General features: G+C 44.6%; 1 protein-coding gene across 2 annotated transcripts in view; it reads left to right on the plus strand.

Annotated features, from left to right (window-relative positions):
• The window catches only part of FAM117B (family with sequence similarity 117 member B), a 124,228-nt gene that overhangs the window by 39,627 nt on the left and 61,978 nt on the right, over positions 1 to 22,623 (plus strand). For both annotated transcript variants that reach the window (XM_077448609.1, XM_077448610.1), the window contains exons 2-3: positions 9,780 to 9,928; positions 18,392 to 18,484. In XM_077448609.1, the coding sequence (XP_077304735.1) occupies positions 9,780 to 9,928; positions 18,392 to 18,484 (242 nt within the window). The remainder of the gene's footprint in view (positions 1 to 9,779; positions 9,929 to 18,391; positions 18,485 to 22,623) is intronic.

A 22,623-nucleotide genomic window follows, 5' to 3' on the forward strand; every position in this document is an offset into this window, starting at 1 on the left:
CGTTTATTGTTATGCTTAGTGTGGACCGGTGTCGCACATACTAGCATAGGCTCTGGTGGTGGGTACTTTTTTTAAAAAGGATCTTAGATTGTGTTTTTTGTAACGGTTATTGTCTTCAGTGGAAGTGAAGGACCTTATGTACTCTACAAACTATTAACTTGTCTCTTCCCATAGTTATCTAGTTTATAAAACCCTACTAGGCACACTGATATAAAGTTACTTATGAAAACACACACACTGCTGCTAGTAAAACAATATCTTATTTATGTCCCAAGAAATTAGGAAAGCTAACATAAAGTATTAATACATTACAATATCATAAAGCTTAGAATTAGAACATATAATACAGGAATATGAAAGATACTTATCACACGGTCCTCCGTGAGGCTTTGCTGCATCGGCTAGGCTCAGACCAGGAGAGGGCCTTCACCATGAGGTTTAGGCCAGAGCCATCACCCAGATTAGGCCTCGAGATGGCCAAATCATTATGTCAGCAGAAACGCATGGCAGGCTCTTGCAGCGAACAGAGAGAGCCTTGTCTGTGTGTGAGCCTTTTCATTCAAACATACACACCCACTCATAGCCACCCCCATTTGCCTTCCATCCAATAGATTTCGACAAGAGGTAATCCTTCATGTATGCCCATTCTTCAGGAAGCATGCTGTATTGTCCACTATGATTAGTGTCTCTATTAACCATGAGCCGTCTAGCTAGCTCTTATTCCCTTTTTGAAGCCTGCAATCACACATATCACAGCAGGTGGGTCTGAGCCAAGCTATTGTTCTTCTGATTACAAAGCTTTCGTGTGCTTCATTCAACTGAGGCTAAGTGGCTATCTCAATCATGAACAAATACCAGAAGTATTATATGAATTCAATCCAACATATGCCGCTTTGCGCCTAAAAGGTGCATACCACCATTCTTCAGTCACGTCTCCTATTAAACAGTCCATAACTGTCTTAATGTGTGTGGCTCCCCAACATGTTTCTGAACCAGTACCTATGGAACAGTCCTTAGCTGTGTAACGTGTTGTGGTTTTCAACATGTGCTTCAGAAACGGCTCCCGTGGAACAGTCCATAATGGTCTTACCGTTTTGTGTTTTTTCAACATGTGCAGAAAAAGGTCCTATGGAACAATCCATAATTGCTTTACCGTGTGGTGCTTCCCAACACGTGCCGCTTTGCCACTGAGTTCACATAAAAGGGGAATTAAATACTCTGGCAGATGTCCTAAGCAGGGAGATTTTGTCTCGCACAGAATGGTGCTTGAATCGAACCGTGTTCGAACAGATAGTGCAGAAGTGGGGAATCCCACTAATGGACCATTCTTGCTGCAAGGCAGAACAGGCAGATGGAACAATTTTTTTTTCTCCCTACCGAGAGATCATCTCCATTTGGGCCTAGCAACCTACCCAGACCTGGGAGGCAAATCTGTTGTATGCATTTACATCTTTTTTGTCCTCATTCCAAAGATTATCCGGAAGATAAGTGTCAAGAACAAAGCTTATCCTGATCGCACCATTCTGGCCAAGGAGGTCTTGGTTCTCAGAACTACTAAGACTCAGCATCTCAGAGCCTTCGAGACTGCCTTGCAGGGCAAACCTCGTATATCGGGGAGAGGTGAATCATCCAGAAGTGAGCTCTTTCTCTGACGGCCTGGCTTCTGAGAGGGAGCTGTTAGAGCAGAGAGGGCTATCAACATAAGTAATCAATACCGTTCTTAGCAGGAAGCCTTCCATGAACGCTATTTACAATAAAATCTGGAAAAAATGTGGGGCCTGGTGCCTGCTCAATAAGTGTCAGGAGCCATGTGGTCACCGGTGGTCCTAGATTTCCTCTAAGCCAGAGCAGACTACTTTTTGAGGAACTGAGTTGTAGGATGAAGGGTTATAGCCAGAGTGACCGCCCCCCTAGGCAGTGCTGTGCAGTCTTGCTGTTTTTACATGCGCTACATCAGGGGTTGACAAATTTGCTTGGAATCTAGGAGCCAGCTATAAAAGTTAGGAGCCAGGACACACCGCTCGAGTGCTAAATGGCCGCTGTGATTGGCCATTTAGCATGATCTGTGATTGGCTGTATCTAAGGGACACGGCCAACACAGAACTTCCCCGATGCACGCCCATGGTGGCGTGCAGAGGGGAATTAAATAGGAGGATGTCCAGGGACGCCCTCCTGGCAATTGTTGTCCGCGCTGTAGACATCTTTCGTCTATAGCGTGGGCACGAAGTGGTTAACAAAAGAATGTGACTTCTTTTATTTCCGCTTATTTACTGCCATATCCCCACTAAGGGTTGATCAGGTCCGCTGAAAAACGGACAGGTGAACCTGATCAGACAGCCCTTGTGAAAGGGGCCAAGCAGGTAGGATTACAAATATATTTTTTTCCCTTAATTTAAAATTATTATTTTTTACTTTTAAAAAATAAAAGCTATTCTGGAAAAAAATAAAAATAAATAGCTCCTGCCCCCAGACACCCCCCCCCCCCCACCCTGACAGCGTGGAGGCAGGGTCGGAAGGAGGGGTGGGGTTGTGGGCGGAGCCAGGGTGGGTTGTAGGCGAGGTCAAGGGGGCCCTGTCAGGTAGGCTGTATGGGGCCCCATGATTTCTAACAGCGGATAGAATATATATAATATATATTCTCAAGAATTAAAGGAGCGGTGTCCATCAATGAACTTCAGAGAAAAGGATTTTTATGGTGAGTACCAAAATCCCATATTTTTAAAACTCCCCTGTCCTTGGTAGCTTGCGCTCAGAAGCCAATGCACACCCACATATGTAAATGCCATTCAAAACCACACGTGAGGTATCATTGCGAGCGTTGGTGTGTGCAACATTTCTAGTATTAGACCTACTCTAACTCTAAACTGGTAACCCGTACAAATTTTCAAAGCATCGCCTATGGAGATTTTTAAGTACTAAAGTTTGGCACCATTCCGTGAGTGTGCACAATTTTAAAGCGTGACATGTTGGGTATCCATTTACTCAGCGTAACATCTTTCACATTATACAAAAAAATTGGGCTAACTTTACTGTTTTTTTTTTTTTTTTTATTCGTGAAACCGTTTGAAAAATTAGTGCGCAAATACCATGGGAGACCGCCATTTTATTCCCTAAAAAAACATATATAATGTTTGGGGGTTCGGAGTAATTTTCTAGCAACAAAAATTATGACTTTTGATGTAGGAGAGAAGTGCAAGAATAGGCCCGGTATTGAAGTGGTTAAACCCCATCCTGCAGCTTAGGCCCCATGTACACGGGACGCTGTTAAATGTAAGTTCAGAGGCAGTTGGACGCTTTTTTTTCGACTGCCCCTGAACTCATTCAATGCTATCATATGTGACCACGTACAGTCTCATTTATTGCCGTTTTTATGCAGTTGCAATTAACAGCGTTTCTTTGTAAGCAAAAATATGAGTTCAGACGCCGAAGATTTCCAAGTTTCAGATGCCAAACGTGGCTAAACGAGGTAGCGCCCTTTCAACGCGTTTTTGTTTATAAGTGTTTTTAAAAGTACCCTATGTTTTAGACCTGAAAAGACAAAAATATGATGGGAAAACAATGAAAAAATACAAAAAATAAAGGAAAAATAATAGTGTGTGTATTATACACATACCTGATCGTCGCCAACAGACATTCCTCTGGTGACGCGCTTCCTCATGTTGGTGTCCATGCGTGTCAGACTGGGTTGTACTTTTTCAGGTAGGTCAAATGTGGCAATGAACATGCGTGTGAAATGTAAAAAAATTGTTGAGGTAGGTACGCAGCTGTACGTACATGTTTACAAAATAACCTGCCGATATTTGCTGCGCAATCAAAGGATGGGTCCAATAGCGATGAACTGACTGGACCTCTCATGCAATTTTCTACGTCGTTGCAGCCTCATCAAGCGCAGTGTCTGGAGCATTTCCTCACATATGCTCATTCCTTTTCCAAAAAAAGCACAGAAATTTAGGCAAGTACAAGTAGACAACTGCTCTCTCTGCTGCTACTCACTCTCATCAAAATGGGCTGAAATAGTTAACTTGCAATGTTTTTTGAGCTTGGAGAGGGTCTTAAATTAGGTAATCTTAATAAACGTTTCTAGACGCAAACGTGGCTAAACATGGCATACAAATGCGGCTAAACGGGCATTTTAAACGCTGGTTTCAAAAAAAAAAATTGTTCAGAGAACTTTGCCTCAGCATCCCGTTTTTACATGGGGCCTAACAAACTAAATAGTAACTTGGGATACGAACTGCAATTTAAAGCTGAGCTCTCTGGGAGACCTAGATGAGCTCTTTTGCATTGGAGCTGTGCCCACAGTGCAAGGGTGCATGGCTTAAATGGGTTGTAAAGCTTTGTTTTTTATTTTCTAAATAGGTTCCTTTAAGCTAGTGCATTGTTGGTTCACTTACCTTTTTCCTTCGATTTCCCTTCTAAATGTGTTTTTTTTTTTTTTTTTTTTTTTTCTTTGTCTGTGTGAAATTCTCACTTCCTGTTTCTCCTCAGTAAACTTCACACCATCTTCCGAGCAGTGTTTAGTCAGCCAGAACAGTGTACTGAGGAGGAACAGGAAGTGAGAAATTCAGACAAAGAAAAAAAAACATTTAGAAGGGAAATCAAAGGAAAAGTTAAATGAACCAACAATGCACTAGCTTAAAGCGGGACTGCACTGCGGAAAAAAATATTAAAAGCCAGCAGCTACAAATACTGCAGCTGCTCACTTTTAATAAATGGACACTCACCTGTCTCAGGGTCCAGCAATGCCGAGGCCGATCGATCGCTCAGCTCTCGGCTGCTGCCGCCACCATTCTAGGTAAGGGAATCAGGAAGTGAAGCGGCTTCACTTCCCGGTTCCCTACTGCGCATGCGCGAGTCGCGCAGCGCAATAGGAATTGTCCGCGCTGTCTCTGGGACCCGTGTGTGTCCCAGCAGACAGCGTGCAGGGACAGGAAGAGGCATAGACTCCCGTGGGAGTCTATGCCCGGAAGTGGGTGTAAATACCTGTCTTTGACGGGTATCTGCACCCCCCTCCCCCCTGAAAGGTACCAATTGTGACACCGGAGGGTTCCGATCAGCGGAAGTTCCACTTTAGGGTGGAACCCCGCTTTAAAGGAACCTATTTAGAAAATAAAAAATGAACCTTTACAACCCCTTTAAGTTTGTGTGTGTGTATATATACTGCTGGTGAATGGATGTTTAGGAGCAGTTGTGTTTTTTTATTTATTTTTATTTTTTATTTTTTTTTCAGCTGCCCCTGAACTCTCCTCAATGTCATCTTAGTACATGTACACAGGGTCATTTATAGTTGTTTTCTAGACATTAGAAAACTTGGGAGCATGATTCCCAGTTAGGCTACCACAAAAATATAGGGAGGGCGATTGGACTATCACGGTACAGTAAAAAACAATACGATTGAAAATAACAAAAATTTACAGATTATTTTATTGATGCCCATAGAACAATCATCATATAAAAACTGTAGCGGTACATGAATTATCACCAATGGGTAATCACAATAGAGCAGTTGATCACAGATGTCATTTTCCTCGACTAGACAGTTGAGTTTAGAAGCATTTTTTGGAAAGCAAAAAAAATGCCTTCAGGGCGGATGTTCAGATATTTGAAACGCCAAATTCCTTTTTAACAGCTTGTGTGTGTGTGTAAACGCAGTAACTCATGTTTAGCCCTGCTTCATTTGCAATGCAAAAAAACCCAAAAGCGGACGTTTTTTAAACATCTGTTACTATCTGTCAAGTTAAATTGTTCAGGAGAGGTTTTAAAATGTCCCGTGTACATGAAGCCTTAGTTATTTAGATCTAGGATACTTTGTAAAGCTGTTATATTAATCTGTTACTCCACTTCCACAGGCTTTCCTGCCCACTGCTTGAGCTGTCCACGTAGCCTCATCTCCCCTATGTGCTGGCAGTCTAAGGTCCTCTGACATCATTGAGACTGATGGAACAGTCGACTGCTGGAGCATGGGTTTGCGGAGGATATGGTACATAAAAACTGCTTTTCAATCTTCCTAGATGTAACTGAGCAGTTAACCCATGCAGTGCAGGTGCAGATCCACCACAAGGGAGGATTTTTTGGTTTAAATGAAATTGACATTTGGCTAGCTATAGAACATGGTGCTGCTAATCCCTTGGATTCGGTTACTGTCTATTTGCATGCAGTCCAGAGATGGCTGTATTGTGTTTTCCTGATGGTGACATTAGTGGACCATACCTGCATAATGTTATAGCAAGGTTCATGTAGTCTCCATCACAACCCTGTGCTAAAGGGTGACATGACATTGGCACAGTTGAGACCAGATCAGAGAATTGTTGACCCATAACAGGTAAATTTCCCTGTCCGCTGTCACAAGGGAGGCAGTCCTGATGATGAGCTAGTCTTTTGGCATTCCCATCAGGCTCTGCTTCCCAAACAGCTCAGCTCTTCAGCCACTGTGGCTGTCTGAGTGATGGGAACAGTGGCCAGGCAAGGAGTAATACTGTCCAGTATTGCAGCTCTGAACTGAGGACAAAGTGTCTGCTATGGACATTGTGGCCTCAGGAGCATGAATGTGTTGTAGGGGGCATGCTGAGGACTAGCACTGTTTCCATGGAAAGGCAGTACATAATTCTAGTATGTCTGACACACCGTAAATACCAGGGAGTGGCTGTACAGTGAGTTTTTGAAAATGTAATTTCTTCACAATGCTTATAGAGGCAGAGATGACGATGGCTTGATTTTACTGCTTGTTCAGAATTTGTAAATGCTTAGTATTCATAATCTGGCCACCAGTTCACTTTAAGTGCAAATGATGCTTTAAAAGCAATTTAAAAAATGTAAAAAAAAATCCACAAACACTTAGACCCCTTTCACACTGCCGGTGTCAGCGGTAAATTGGCGCTATTTTTAGCGCCGCTTTACCAACATTTTAGCGGCACTATTCGGCCAATAGCAGGGTGGTTCTAACTACCGGTAGCGCCCGAGAAAGGGTTAAAAGCCACCGCAAAGTGCTGCTACAGAGGAAACCAATGGGGCAGCGGCGGTATAGCCGCTGATTTCAGTGGGCAGGAGCGGTGTATACACCACTCCAAAGATGCTAGCAGGACCCTTTTTTTTTTTTTTTTTTTCTTTTTTTTTGCATCCTGCCAGAGCACCATTCCAGTGTGAAAATGTAAAAGGAAAAAAACTAGTGCGCTCCACCTAAGATATCCTACAGAAAAGAAATAATGTATCTAGGAAGCAGCCAGCATAAAAAAGTGTTCTCTGCACCAAAATTAAATATATAAATTAATAAAAATGCGGCGCTACCAAAAAAAATGCTAAATTAAATCAGTGTATAATGATCTCAAAATAAATGTGAATCAAATATTGTCCACTAAATATAAATACAATAGGAAATGAATCAATTTCAAAAATTCCAAAAAATATACGTGTATGCAATAAATGTGCAAAAATAGTGAATAAAAGTCAGTGGAGAAATATTCAGACACCTAGACAATCCACATAGACAATCCAAATGCAAACAAACATAATAGAATATCCATATGAAAAATATAAAAATATAAAAAAACAATAGTGAAATATCGTGAAAAAATAAATATTTAAACATTCGATATACACACGTGGTAGTCCATAATTAAAGTGCATTAATGACTGATGCCATTGCAAAATTAATAAATAAAGTTCATGCAAAAAATGTGAAAAGGCGATTCCCACAAGTGACAAATCACTGCAAACTTCAGTGCTTAATGGGTGCACCACCTATTTCCCCCAGCCTCTCACCTCCAATATCTGGTATACAGGCACTGTGTAAAGGGGTAACTGCTGGCTTCTCTTTCGTTCACACTGCTTCACCGCTGATTAAATTTTCACTGTGAGGATATATATTACATGCCCTCCCAATAGCTCCAGGATATCCAGGTCATAAAGAGTGGAAAAACACAGAGGGCTCTCATGTGTAGTAACTTCGCTATTTTATTGAAAACAACAGTAAAATCCACACTTACATTTAAAATAACAGCAGAGTATGCAGCAGACGCGGACTTCCGGTTTCGGCCGTAAACCGGAAGTGATGGGTCCGACACCGAATTCCTTCCCTATAATATATATTTAATCAGCGGTGAAGCAGTGTGAACGAAAGAGAAGCCAGCAGTTACCCCTTTACACAGTGCCTGTATACCAGATATTGGAGGTGAGAGGCTGGGGGAAATAGGTGGTGCACCCATTAAGCACTGAAGTTTGCAGTGATTTGTCACTTGTGGGAATCGCCTTTTCACATTTTTTGCATGAACTTTATTTATTAATTTTGCAATGGCATCAGTCATTAATGCACTTTAATTATGGACTACCACGTGTGTATATCGAATGTTTAAATATTTATTTTTTCACGATATTTCACTATTGTTTTTTTATATTTTTATATTTTTCATATGGATATTCTATTATGTTTGTTTGCATTTGGATTGTCTATGTGGATTGTCTAGGTGTCTGAATATTTCTCCACTGACTTTTATTCACTATTTTTGCACATTTATTGCATACACGTATATTTTTTGGAATTTTTGAAATTGATTCATTTCCTATTGTATTTATATTTAGTGGACAATATTTGATTCACATTTATTTTGAGATCATTATACACTGATTTAATTTAGCATTTTTTTTGGTAGCGCCGCATTTTTATTAATTTATATATTCCAGTGTGAAAGCACTCGTGGGCTTTCACACTGGAGAGACAGCAGCGGCTCTTTCAGGGCGCCATTTTTAGCGATGTAGTGCCTGCAAAGCGTCCCATTGTGAAAGGGGTCTTAAAGCGGAATTTTATATACCTACCTCTACTCCAGCTCTGTAATTGTTCTAAATGCTTTTGAGTACTGCTCCTCAGCAGGCCAAGAGGACATTAATTCCACACATGGGGGGGGGGGGGGGGGCGAGTCGGGGTTCGTTCATCTTGGGAGATGCCAAACTCATACTCTGTGCATGCACACCCCAAAACTGCTCCAGCTTCACTTCCCTCACTTTTCTGTTTTTACAGCAGAAATTGAGGACAGTGGAGTCGCAAATTTTACTGTGTTTTTGCTGAAAAAGTAAATAAAACACCTGTGCAAATATTGACATAATATATTACTAAAATGCTGTTTTATTATGCAGGTCCTCTGTTTTTGTTTAGAGACTGTATATTTCTTTGTGATTCTCTACGAAATTTGTGAGCTACAAAGGGACATTTTAACAAATGTGTGAAAAATACTTTACGCTGACTTGCAGGTATAGATTTTGATGCGGCTTGAACCAATGTAAGTATGCATATGCCATACATATAGAAGTGGAGCATTGTTGTAGTCTTTGCTGCGATTACAGTGATTGCTGTTGTCTTTGGGTTCCATGCTGAACAGCTGCCTTACTGCATAGTAACCACAGAGGTCTTTCGCTCAGCATGGGAGCCATTCACAGAACACCCTGGATTTTTCTTAATGACTGCAATGCGTTCAGTGAAGACAGCAATAATTACTATAGTAGCAGCAAATACTACAAATGAGTCTCCACTTTGCAACAATCCCTTGGGTATAGCATATCCGTACTTGCATAGGTCCAAGCTGGACCAGGTTTAGCTATGCAATAAAATCTATATCTAGATTTAATAAACTGGTAGTGGGCCTTTTTCTTCAAACAAGGCATATACTTTTCATAAGTGTGGTTAGAAAGAAGATGGTTGTTGACCTTTATTCTCAGGTTTTATTGTATTAAACATGTTTATTGTGCATTTAAAAAAGTTAAAACCTATTTACAATATTTTGTTTGTTCAGGCAATAAGCTGCAACCACCTTCAACAAGTCCTTCCAGCTTAATTCGGCGTACATCATCACTTGATACTCTTGCTGCGCCTTACCTCTCTGGTCAGTGGCCTAGGGAACACGGGCAGGCTGCTCCATGTATGTGTGACAAGTCTACTCAGGTAATCCTTTTATGCATTAAAGGTGTCAATGGCTGCATACGTATGATAATTTATCACTCATTATCCAGCCTAAGTGCATTTGTAACTGTTTCTCTTTTTAGGGTCCGTTCACACAGGGGCAACACGACTTTCAACACGACTTTTGGAGGCAACTTGGACGCAACTTGGACACGACCTGAACACGACTTACAACACGACTTTAAGTCGCCCCAGGCCAGGCGACTTTTGCCGCGGCCAATCAGAGAATGAGCTCTCAAGAGGGAACTCCACGCCAAATTATGAAAAAAATTTGGCATGGGTTCCCCCTCTGAGAGCATACCAGGCCCTTAGGTCTGGTATGGATTCCAAGGGGAACTCCCTACGCCGAAAAAAATTTGGCATGGGTTCCCCCCCAGATTCATACCAGACCCTTATCCGAGCACGCTACCCGGCCGGCCAGGAAAGGGGATGGGGGGTGCCTTGGGGAAGGGGGGGCCGCGCGGCCCCCCCACCCCAAAGCACCTTGTCCCCATGTTGATGAGGACAAGGGCCTCTTCCCGACAACCCTGTCCGTTGGTTGTCGGGGTCTGCGGGCGGGGGGCTTATCGGAATCCGGGAGCCCCCTTTAATAAGGGGGCCCCCGGATACCGGCCCCCCACCCTATGTGAATGAGTATGGGGTACAATGTACCCCTACCCATTCACCTGTAAAATAAAAGTACCAAAAAAACACAACACAGGGTTAAAATATTTTATTGCACAGCTCCGGGGTCTTCCGTCTAAGGGGGTCTTCTCGCCAGACTCCTCCGCTATCTTCTTGTAGCTCTTTTGCTAGCGGAGGAGTCCGGCTTTCTTCCTCGCCGCCGGCCTCTTCTCCTGACTTCGGGGGTCTTGTCCCCCTCTTCGGTTCTTCTGCCGGGCCACCGCGCCTTCTTATAGCTCTTTTACAGGCGGTGGCCCGGTCTTCTGTCGCCGCCGCCTTCCGTTCTTCTTCTCCAAGAGATGTTGCCTCGTTGCTCTCTCCGGCCGGAATGCCAGGGACGCGCTCCGCTGCCACTTATATAGGGACAATGGGGCGGTGTCACATGGCTTTATGTCACATGGGTTGGTCACATGGGTTGATGTCACATGGGGACTATGACATCGTAAGGGGGCGGGGTCACCATGTGACCAACCCATGTGACATAAAGCCATGTGACACCGCCCCATTGTCCCTATATAAGTGGCAGCGGAGGGCGTCCCTGGCATTCCGGCCGGAGAGAGCGTTGAGGAAGAAGACCGGGCCACCGCTCGTCCCCCTTTCCTGGCCGGCCGGGTAGTGTGCTCGAGTAAGGGTCTGGAATGAATCTGGGGGGGACCCCCCATGCCGTTTTTTCGGCGTAGGGAGTTCCCCTTGGAATTCATATCAGACCTAAGGGCCTGGTATGCTCTCGGAGGGGGAACCCACGCCAATTTTTTTTCATAAATTTGGCGTGGAGTGCCCTCTTGAGAGCTGATAATTCTGTCAGTCGCCTCCGTATAAACGGAGATCCGACTTGGAGGCGACCTCCATTGAAATCAATGGGTACCGGTCGCCTACAAGTCGGATTCAAGTAGTACAGGAACCTTTTCTGAAGTCGGAGCGACTTCAGTAGTGTGCATTAAGACGGCTCTCATTCACTTACATTGCTTTTTAAATGTTGTCCGACCTGAGGCGACTAGGGGCGACCTGAAGTCGGATCGGAGTTGCCCCTGTGTGAACGGACCCTTAAGTTTTAACTGTTCCCCAAAAAAGCTCAGGTTAGAAATGTTCAGTTAATATGAAAACTGAGTAGAACAATAATTGTTTTCTGGAGTATCTTTGGAGTATTTTTTTTTTAATACATTCTGCCTACTAACTAGCCTCATGCACAGTGTATGCTATGTTCAAAAGTATGCCTCTGGTGATAACTCACAGTTGCAAATGTGCTTATGTCAGCTCAGGTGTGTAGTACCATAGCAACTGCAGATCTGAACAAAGGCTATACTGACACTTTTGTCAGCTGCATAAGAAATTAAGTGTTAAAGCTGGAAAACACAAACCTCCAGGAATCCTAAAAATGTCTGCACTACAAAGGTTAAAGCAGAACTCTGGGCACATTTTTTTTTTCCATGTCCTTGTTGCTGATCTCCTGCCTTCACCATGTATCTTACCCATGTTATTCTGAGCTCTGTAGTAGTTCTACAATAAGCTGCTGACCTTGTTGAAAAACTGTCATTGCTTGGTGACTTCCTGCTTCCTCAGCCAGTGGTTTGACACACCCCCTTTTAGTTCTAGCAGGGAGGAGGAAGACGACATGTAGTGGGCAGAGGGGGTCTCTCCGGCCCCCAGTCTATGCCGCCCCCCAGTCTATGCCGCCCATGGAGGAGCTGTCCTCCTCCTTCTCCCCTCTCTCTCCTCCTCCTGCTGCCAGAAATCCACCCCTGCCAACCCCACCGTCTGCTATCTCTGTGTACAGCGGGAATTATTATCACAAATTGCTTGTATGACACTGCAGGGATCTCGGGCTGTGTCAGGTATTGTATATGAGAACACCGATTGCTGATGTCCTCCTCCTACAAGCAGGACATCAGCGATCGGTGTTCTCTTGTACAATACCTGACACAGCCCAAGATCCCTGCAGTGTCCTACAATTGATTTCTGATCATAATACCCGCACTACACTGACGGACATGATGGTCCCTGACATGTTGCACTGGTTTGCATTTATAAAGCTGCAACTTATCATACCATGTGTTACTGGGCAGTATGGTTTGCTGGCTGCAGGATGAGAGGTGTGATTTTATGTTGAAGTGGGCGAGTTCATATTTACATGTACAAGCCTAGTGTACCTTTCACATCCACTCCCATCCCAAGGTTTCATGGGAAAAGAGGTCTGATTACAGTTTACAGAGAAGAGGATATGATGCAATCACTATTCTACCCGCTCCTTGCCAGAATACAGGCTGCATTTTTTTGAATCACAGAGCAGACTTCATGAAAATTGACATCCCTTAACCACTTGCTTACTGGGCACTTAAACCCCCCTCAGTCCCAGACCAATTTTCAGCTTTCAGCGCTGATGCACTTTGAGTGACAATTGCGCGGTCATACAACACTGTACCCAAATGAAATTTTTATCATTTTTTTCCCACAAATAGAGCTTTCTTTTGGTGGTATTTAGTTACAGCTCAGAGTTTTATTTTTTGCTAAACAAACAAAAAAAGATGCAAAAAAAAAAAATCATGTTTTAATAGTTTGTTATAAAATTTTGCAAACGGGTCATTTTTCTCCTTCATTGAAGTGCGCTGATTAGGCGGCACTGATAGGCTGCATTGGTGGGCACTGATGGGCTGCATTGGTGGGCACTGATGGGCTGCATTGGTGGGCACTGATGGGCTGCATTGGTGGGCACTGATGGGCTGCATTGGTGGGCACTGATAGGCTGCACTGGTGGGCACTGATAGGCATAGTTAAGGCGGCACTAATAGGCACAGATAAGGCGGCACCGATGGGCACAGATAAGGCGGCACTGATGGGCAAAGATGGCACGGATGGGTGGCACGGATAAGTGGCACGGATGGGTGGCACGGATGGGCACTGATAGGTACCACAGATAGATGGGACTGATGGGCACTGATAGGTGGCACTGATAGGTGGCTCTGATAGGTGGCACTGCTGGGCACTGATGGGCGGCACTGCTGGGCACTGATGGGCGGCACTGCTGGGCACTGATGGGCGGCACTGGGGTGCAGCACCTGAGGCAGATTTTGGGTGGCACTGCTGGGTGGCACTGCTGGGTGGCACTGCTGGGTGGCACTGTGGGTGGCACTGTGGGCACTGCTGGGTGGCACTGTGGGCACTATGGGCACTGCTGGGTGGCACTGACAGGGGGGCACTTACTTTATTTCAGGATGGCACTGCGGGTGGCAGGTGGGCACTGGCAGGGGGCAGGTGTCCTTTTAAATTGCTGGCCGTGATCGGGACTGATGTCCCGAACACGGCCGCCGGCGATCGGCTTTTTTTTTTTCTCCTCGCGCTGTCAGCGCGAGGAGGAATACTAGCCGATTACCGGCTCCGTTCTATCACATGATCAGCTGTCATTGGCTGACAGCTGATCACGTGATAAGGGGTCGGGATCGACCCCTTACACGGATCGGTGATCAGGCGAGTCTCACGGACTCGCCGATCACAGAGCGCGCCGCGCGCGCCCCTCAGGGGGCGCGCAGGCCGCTCGTAACCGGGACTACGTCAATAGACGTAGTCCCGAAAATGTGGGTCCGCGCTATTGCCGTCATTTTGCAATAGCGCGGATCCCAAGTGGTTAAACAGTACATTTTTTTCCCCCTTTACATTAAATAGTCTTTGCAGTCAATGGGGCCCCAGTAGATATTTGTGCATCATTATAAAATGTCAAAGCAGTATTAAAAGCAAACCTTTATTATATTGCAGCTTGCCAATTAATTAATATATGTGATAGCTGCATTAGTTTTCCCTTAAGATTTCTTTCTTCTATTTTCATCTGATAATCCAGCCAGCAAATCTGCTTTTCACAGCACAAGCTCTCCAGCAAAATGTATCAGTTTACATGAATGATACAAACCACTTAACGTTTTATGTAGTCATGCAAACGCTTTATCCCAAAAGGAAAAACAACTAACAAATGTATAAAAATAGTCAGCGCTAAACACCTATCCTACAACTGCTGCCAATAAGGTGATATATAGATAATATAATATTATTTTTTTTTACACACACCACTGTCAAAATGTCAGGTTTCTGTGTGTTAAAAAAATGAGATTAAGATAAATCAGTTCAGAACTTTAATGTGACCTAATAAACTGTACAACAAAAGATAAAAAAAAATAAAAATAAAATGTGGTTGCATAAGTGTGCCACCCTCTTATTCCTGGGGATGTAGCTGTGTTCAGAATTAAGCAATCGTATTCAAACTGATGTTAAAGTGGTTGTAAACCCTTACAACACACTTTGACCTTTATAGGTCCAAGAAATATCTCCTAAACCTACACGGTTTAGGAGATATTTGCTGAAGGACAGGCACCGCTGTCTACGGCACATACGCGCATGGTGGCTCCCGTGCGCAGGCGCGGGGAGTGACGTCATCGCCGAATGACAGCGGTGGAGCTGCAAGACCCACCGAGAAGATGGATGCGCCGGACTACAGGGGACAGCGGTGACATCGCTGGCTCCTGTGTCAGGTAAGTGACACATAATGGACTACTATGCGATGCATAGTAGTCCATTATGCTTTACCTTTGCAGGGAATGAAAGAGGAAGTAAACTCATCAGGGTTTACTTCCTCTTTAAATAGGAGTCAATACACACCTGCCATCATTTAAAGTGCCTCTGATTAACCACAAATAGGGGGTTACACATCCACTGCAGGAGCATGGGGAGGGGGGGAGCCCATCTGCTGTGGAAGCAGAGGATAAGATGAATAAAAGTGCCGTGCCATTCTACTGATGTACATCGGTGTGCGCCGGTCGGGAACTGGTTAAACCCAAAAGAAAAGATGATATTGCAGCTTACCTTTTTCTTTGATGTTAGGGCTGCATTCAATTACTTTTTAACCACTTCACTTCAGCTATGGAAGATTTACCCCGCCCCCTTCCTGACCAGGCCATTTTTTTTTTTTTTCAACATGGCACTGCGTTACTTTACCTGACAATTGTGTGGTCGTGCGACGCTGTATTGTGCTATAAACAAAAGAGCGTTTTGAAAACTAGTTTTTACTTTCTGCTATAAAACATCCAATAAAAACATTGAAAACTTTTTTTTATTTTTCCTCTTTCATCAATTTAGGCCAATATGTATTCTGCTAAATATTTTTGGGGGAAAAAAAAAAATCCCAATAAGCTTATATTCATTGGTTTGCGTAAAAGTTATAGCGTCTACAAACGCTGATATACATTTGGAATATTTATTTTTTATACTAGTAATGGTGGTGATCAGCGACTTGTAGTGCAGGACTGCGATATTGTGGCAGACAAATCTGACACTTGTGACATTAGTACAGTGATCAGTGCTAAAAAAAAAAAAGCACTGTCGCTGTACTAATGACACTGGCTGGGAAGGATTTAACACTTCAGTGGCGATGAAAGGGTATATATATATATATATATATATATATATATATATATATATATATATATATATATATATATATATATATATTATAATATAATATAATATAATATAATATAAAATTATATTAGTGATCCTGCGTGGCCACCCTATAGCAATCAGGGTCGTTTGGCCAGTGATCCAGCCAGTATGTCTGTCTATTTTTCAAAAGAACAAGCTCTTCAGCACAATATATCGGTTACAGAGATGAAACAGACCATTTAACACTGGCAGGAGTGCTTACAATAATCCGTTTTATTTATGCAAAACATTTATCCCAAAAGGGGGGGAACTTGCTGTAATTGGTTAAAGTAGCTGGAGTTTGGCTTCAAATTTTTTGTGTATTTAAATCTTCAAGTGCATCTATCGCTGCCCAAAGGTGACCCCCCTGTCCTGCTTCATCCAGAGCTGATGCTCTCTAATTCAAGAGATGTGTTACTGGCCAGATCACCAGGTGACAGCCGTTAAAAAAACAAAAACAAAAAAAAAGCCTAGGGCCCCTGTCACATGGGTTTGATTCAGTTCTGATTGGAACAGAGTGGGGGGGGGATGACAGTTATGTTCAATTAGACCCCTTTCACACCAGGGCATTTTGCAGGCGCTATAGCGTTAGAAATAGCGCCTGCAATCCGCCCTAAATAAGTTGCACCATTGTCTGTAGTGTGAAAGCCCGAGGGCTTTCACACTACATCGGTGCGCTGGCAGGACGTCAGGGAAAAGTCCTGCCAGCAGCTTCTTTGGAGCGGTGTGTTTACCGCTCCTCCACCGTTGCTCCCCATTGAAATCAATGGGGTAGCGGTGTAATACCGCCGGCAAAGGGTTAAAAAGGTTTTAACCCTTTCTCGGCCGCTAGCGGGGGTAAAAGCGCCCCGCTAGCGGCTGAAATGCGCCGCAAATCCGGCAGTAAAACACCGCTAAAAGTAGCAGCGTTTTACCACTGAAGCTATGGGCGATGTGGTGTGAAAGGGGTCTTAGTTTCTTCTGAGTGGACAGACAGATCCTGCTCTGCTATATGGGTGATGGGAAGTAAACAGACTCTGTTGTCCATTTTACACCTGACTACCCTCCGATCTGATCCACCTAAACGGAAGATGGATGGATCCCCTTCCGGTGTTTGTTTTTGTGTGTGACCTAAAGGTTGGCGGGTATAAAGCTCACACCATAGAAACGCAGTCCGGATGCTTTCCAGATGCTTTCTTACATACATGCTTTTTATACAGTACAGTGCACCACCACTTTTTTTTTTTCCCCCTTAACCTTAAGGACATATGCATTCCAGTGCGTGTTTGATGCATTTTACAGTGTTCCAGTGCAGGAAAAATGCAGCATGTGTTTTTTTTTTTTTTTTTTTTTTTTTTCTGGAACTGCAAGCACTGGTGTGAGTTATGCCATTGCAAACCATACAGCTTACTTTCCATGTGTTTTTTTTTTTTTAATGCAGAAAAAAAAACGCACTGGACTGCATGTGGTGTGAACTGGCCCAAAGGGGCCTAAAAAAGAAAATGAATGCAGCCACCACATCCAATGATTGATTGGTAAGCTGCAACGCAATACATTTTTTGGTTTAATACTGTTTTTAGAAAGGAGCTGGAAATGTATTTACCATAATTGTCCTCCTTTTTGCTGTGCTGGCAGACCTTCATTATCCGTTATAAAATAGATGTGCACACTGTCCAAAGAAAGGGTTAACAATCTCATCTGAGGTTACATTGTATTTTAATAAAAAAAAAAAAAAAAAAGAGAGAGAGAAAAAGTCCCCCAATTGCACATTGCAAGCTATTCTATTCTATACAACTACCTGTAAAGTCCAGTGTATAAACCTGCTCCAAAGAAATGTAAAAGAAAAATATTTTTTTTTTGGTATGCTGTGTGAATGCTACTATGTTGTGTTCCCAATTTCCCATTTTTGACTTCAAAGGTGGAAACTCTCTTTAGAAGCCTGTGCACATGTATTGCAAAGAAACAGATTATATTATGACCCGACGCCCAAGCTCTGTGTTCAGTGGCTTTTTCTACTCCCAGTAGCTGAATACTTCAGGGAAGAGGGTGAATAAAGTGAATCTGTTTTTTCACTCCTGCAAAAGCAAAGTACAAGATTTTGCTTTAGAGGCTTGATCAAAGACAATAGTTACACGAATATGTGCATCAAGCCTATGATTTCATTTGTTGTAATTCATGTTTTGATTAAGTGACATGTTGCAAATCACTGCTGCACAAGTCGTTTGTATTCAGCATACCAATTAAATCATGCCTCACTAAATCTTCTGCTATGCATGGCCTAATTAAATGATATATATGTAATTGTAATGCAGAATATACTTCCTTTTTCTTTATGCCAAACAGACAGAAAGTGCTTGGGCTGAGGAGTATGCTGAAAAGAAGAAAAGCTCTCACAAGCGATCTGCATCCTGGGGCAGCAATGAGCAGCTGAAAGAGGTTAGGCAGCTGCTGTGTGCTGAATGGGGAAGGCACTTTGCATTGATATAGCAAATCTTGTGTGGTCATATGACATTCTGAGTTTGAGTGAGGAGAATGCTTAATGAATTCTATTCATTGTTATAAATTATGAATTTTCCGTTTAACTCCTGGGTTGCTATTAATATTGACTTGTATTTGTTATTGACAGGCAAATACTTCAGTACCTGCTTGTTTTGGTGATTGTGAGTACTTAATCACTTGCACCCAGGCCAATTCTATCAATTTATTTTTTTGCTAGAAAATTACACAGAGCCCCAAAACTTTTTTGTTTTATTTTTAGCAGAGACCCTATAGAATAAGACGGCTGTCGTTGTAACTTTTAATCTTGCACAGTATTTGCGCAGCAATTTTTCCAATGGTTTTTTTTTATTTATTTTTTTGGGCAATAAAAACAGTTTCCTGCATTAAAAAAAAGTAACCGTAAAATTAGCCCATATTTTTTTTTTTTTTTTTTGTATGTGAAAGATGTTATGCTGAGTAGATGCCACACTTCAAAATTACCTTTCTCTTATATTCTCCGACTGACACAGCTTCTCTCTTTAGACCATTGGGTTGTTATGCCACCTTCAAGAGAGGACTAGGCATTACATTTGAACGTTATAATAAAACTAGAACTTTCTAGTTCCGCCCAAGGGGCTGTCCCTTAGGTAACAACCCCTCAGCATGCTACTGCAGCCTCTGTTTTATTTTGCCTAGTGAAGAAGGATCTAGGAACCCTGATGGGACCATCGGTCCGTGGATTTTTCTGCAGAAGCTTTGCTTTTTGCGCAAGATAAATGATCCTGTGATCTACCATCAACAGCTGGCTGGGTGACAGGCTGGTTCTCCTTATCCTTGTAGTCTCCCCAGCCTCGCCAGGGAGCGTGTGCAGGTCGCAGCTACGTGCTAGACCGGCCAGGACATACCTCAGCTCCAGAAGTAGTCGTGAGCTTTAATGCTCCGGGGCGCACATATGACCGGGCTACTGATGTCTGCGTCAGTGTGCCTTGGCCAGCAGCCACTCAGTACTGATCGCAGAGTGGGTCTGTGATGGAATGTCTCCCAGCTCTTCAGGACTGGTAAGTACAGCTCTCCCTGCCTCGGTGGGGCTGGGCATTCCCTGGGAGGTCAATTCGGGTGTCCCTCGCCTCCCTCTCTTCTCTCCCTACCTTCCCCCCCACCCCCCCCCCCCCCCCCCCGTGGGGGATGCTGCATGTGGTTGCTGAGCGGTGTGCCTGTCTGTACAGGGGCTCTCCGGGGGGGGGGGCTCTCCCCTGTGGGGGGACTGCGCTGGCTGTCTGTGTCCTGTGATGTGTGTTTTTTTTTTTTTTTTTTTTTTATTATTTCCCTGGAGGTGCCTGTGATCACTGCAGTGCTGATCACCGCCATTTTCAGTCACTGTACCTCATGGTTTTTCAGTGTCAGTGGCCATCTTGGGTATGGGCAAGGGACAGCATGTTCTCCTGTTTCTCGGTGGCCATTTTTCCTGTGGGTTTGTCCTTTATACTGGACGCCCGGTGGCCATTTTCTCGACGCCTGAGGAAGTTTTTCAGCATTCTCTAGACAGCATGTGTCCCTGTAGTCCGGCGGCCATTTTCTCGAAGCCTGAGCACGTTTTTCAGCATTCTCTAGAGACTGCATGTGTCCCTGTAGTCCGGCGGCCAATTTCCCAGCGCTTTATGTCCTTATGCTGGACACTTGGTGGCCATTTTCTTTGAGCCTGAGCACATTGCAGAGCGGTTTCAGCGCCATAAACAGCAACTTTGAATGACACCTGGGAGCTGTCGGAACACGGGCGCTACTTGCTGGACAGAGCAGAACCTGTCAGGGTGGTGAGTCCTGCAGGAAAGAGCCCCCTTAGCCAGCATCAGTAAGGAGGGTGGGACCATTGCTGTCCTAAGTCCCCTTCAGGTGGCAGATAGGGGTGTTACTTCCCCCGAAATCCAGGCAGTTGCAACCGGTTCGCCTGCGGAATGTGCAGTGCCCCTGGACCCTTTGTTGGTGGTCCTCAATTCGTTTGTTGCCAAGATGGAGGTGGTGCGTGGGCGCAAGGTGCTATAAAGCGGCCCCTGCCCTCCGGGGAGAGCTCTGACGCAGACTTGGGCCCTGCTGAGGCTCGTGACCCCTGCTCTGTTTCAGACGACGCTGACCAGGACCGATCGGACAGTGAGGATGAGTCCCCATCCGGCTCCGTGCGCAATAAAGCGCTTGTTGGCGCATTATCACAGCTGTGCGTGATACCCTGAAAATTCAGGAGCCAGCAGATCCCTCTGCTGATGTAGCGGTCCCTTTTGGGTCCCGTAAGCCAGCCTGTTCACCTAAGGTGTTGTCGTATCTGACTTATTTTGACAAGTTCATTTACAAGGAATGGGGTCGAACGCAACAGACTTTTTCGGTCCCCAAATATATGGCGGTACGTTACCCCTTTGAGGAAAGCCTTCTCAAGAAGTGGTCTCCTCCTCCGGTCATGGACCCCCCAGTATCCAGGTTAAACAAAGTAACCACTATCCCAGTAGAGGGGACACATGCATTTAAGGATCCCACGGACAGGAAGGCCGAGGCAGTGGCTCGTTCCTTGTTTACGGTTGTGGGGTCAACCATGCGACCAGTACTGGCATCCGCACTTGTGTCGCAGACACTGAGTGGGCAAAACTGTTGCACCTAGAATTGGGAGAACCGGCTTCTCCTGTCTGCGTGGAACTAGCAGACCAACTAGTGCAGGCCTTAAAGAGGAGAGCCAGCTTTAAAAAAAATTTTTTTTAAAAGTCAGCAGCTGCAAACACTGTAGCTGTTGACTTTTAATAAGCAGACTTAACTGTCCAGGGCACCCGCGATGTCGGCCGCCCAAAGCTGACCCATCCCTCGGCTCTCGGGTCCCGGCGCCGCCATTTCAACGAAGGGAAAAAGGCAGTGGAGCCTTGCAGCTTCACTTCCCGTTTCCTACTGCACATGCGTGAGTTGCGCAGCGCTTTGTGAATGGGGCGCGCTGTTTTGGGACACACGGTTCCCAGAACATGCCGCACGGAGGAGAGAAGACCGAAGATCACCGCGGAGGAGGAAGAGGCAGATTAGGACGATATGCCTAGCAACAGGCATTTCTGGTAAGTTAAGAAAAAAAAAAATGTTTAATATATATTTTTTTTTTTCTCCTGATTTTTTTTTTTTTGCTAAATTTTAGTGTATTTGTTTTTCAGGGTGGCCCTCCACTTTAAGTACATTTGTGACGCGGCCATGGATACCCTCCCTCTGTTATCCAGGGCTTCAGTGTCAGCAGTGGTGCTGAGGCACCTGATTTCGTAAAAATGCTGGTCGGCTGACCAGGCATCCAAGAAAGCCCTGACGAATCTACCCTTCCTTGGTGACCGGCTCTTTGGAACCTCTTTGGATGACATTATTAAAAATGCCACAGGTGGTAAGAGTACACTACTCCCACAGGCCAGGAAGGCTAAGGAGCCACGCCGTAGGCAAGGGCTCTCATTTTCCACTCACAAACGGCTTTCGTCCGCCCGGAGCTTTGGACAAACGTCCCCAGCCCAACAGGACAACTTCTGAAGGACAAAAGCGTCCCTAGAACCGTAAGCACAAAGGTACTGCACGAAGGCGACCCTCCCACCTGAGTTGCGGGTCGCCTTCAGGAGTTTGCAGCCCGGTGGACCTCTCAGCTGTCTGACCAATGGGCCTGCGATCTGATTTCCTCTGGCTACAATATGGAGTTTCTCTCTTGGCCGCAATACATATTCTTCCCCTCCAACGTACCCGTACTCCAGGCTCGCCGGGAGGAGTTCTTGGGGGCTGTAAGAGCTGCTGAATCGTGGGGTGATAGTACCTGTTCCGGAATTGGAACGTTTCTACTCAAACTGGACGTACCCCTTCCTTCTTGGGGACTACAGTCTTGGACCTAAAAGCCCTCTTGCGTTTTAAAAGTACAGGGGTTCAGAATGGAATCGGTTCGCTCAGTAGTTGCTGCACTCCAAGGGAGCTCCCTGGCGTCTTTGGACATCCAGGATGCGTACCTGCACATACCCATATGCCTTCGGCATCAGAGGTTTCTGTGATTCGCAGTTGGGGAAGCCCACTACCAGTTTGTGGCTCTTCCCTTTGGTTTGGCATCAGCCCCC

Source organism: Lithobates pipiens, unplaced genomic scaffold (assembly GCF_037356315.1).
Source record: "Lithobates pipiens isolate NorthernLeopardFrog02 unplaced genomic scaffold, aLitPip1_a1.2 Scaffold_22, whole genome shotgun sequence".
Taxonomy (NCBI): domain Eukaryota; kingdom Metazoa; phylum Chordata; class Amphibia; order Anura; family Ranidae; genus Lithobates; species Lithobates pipiens.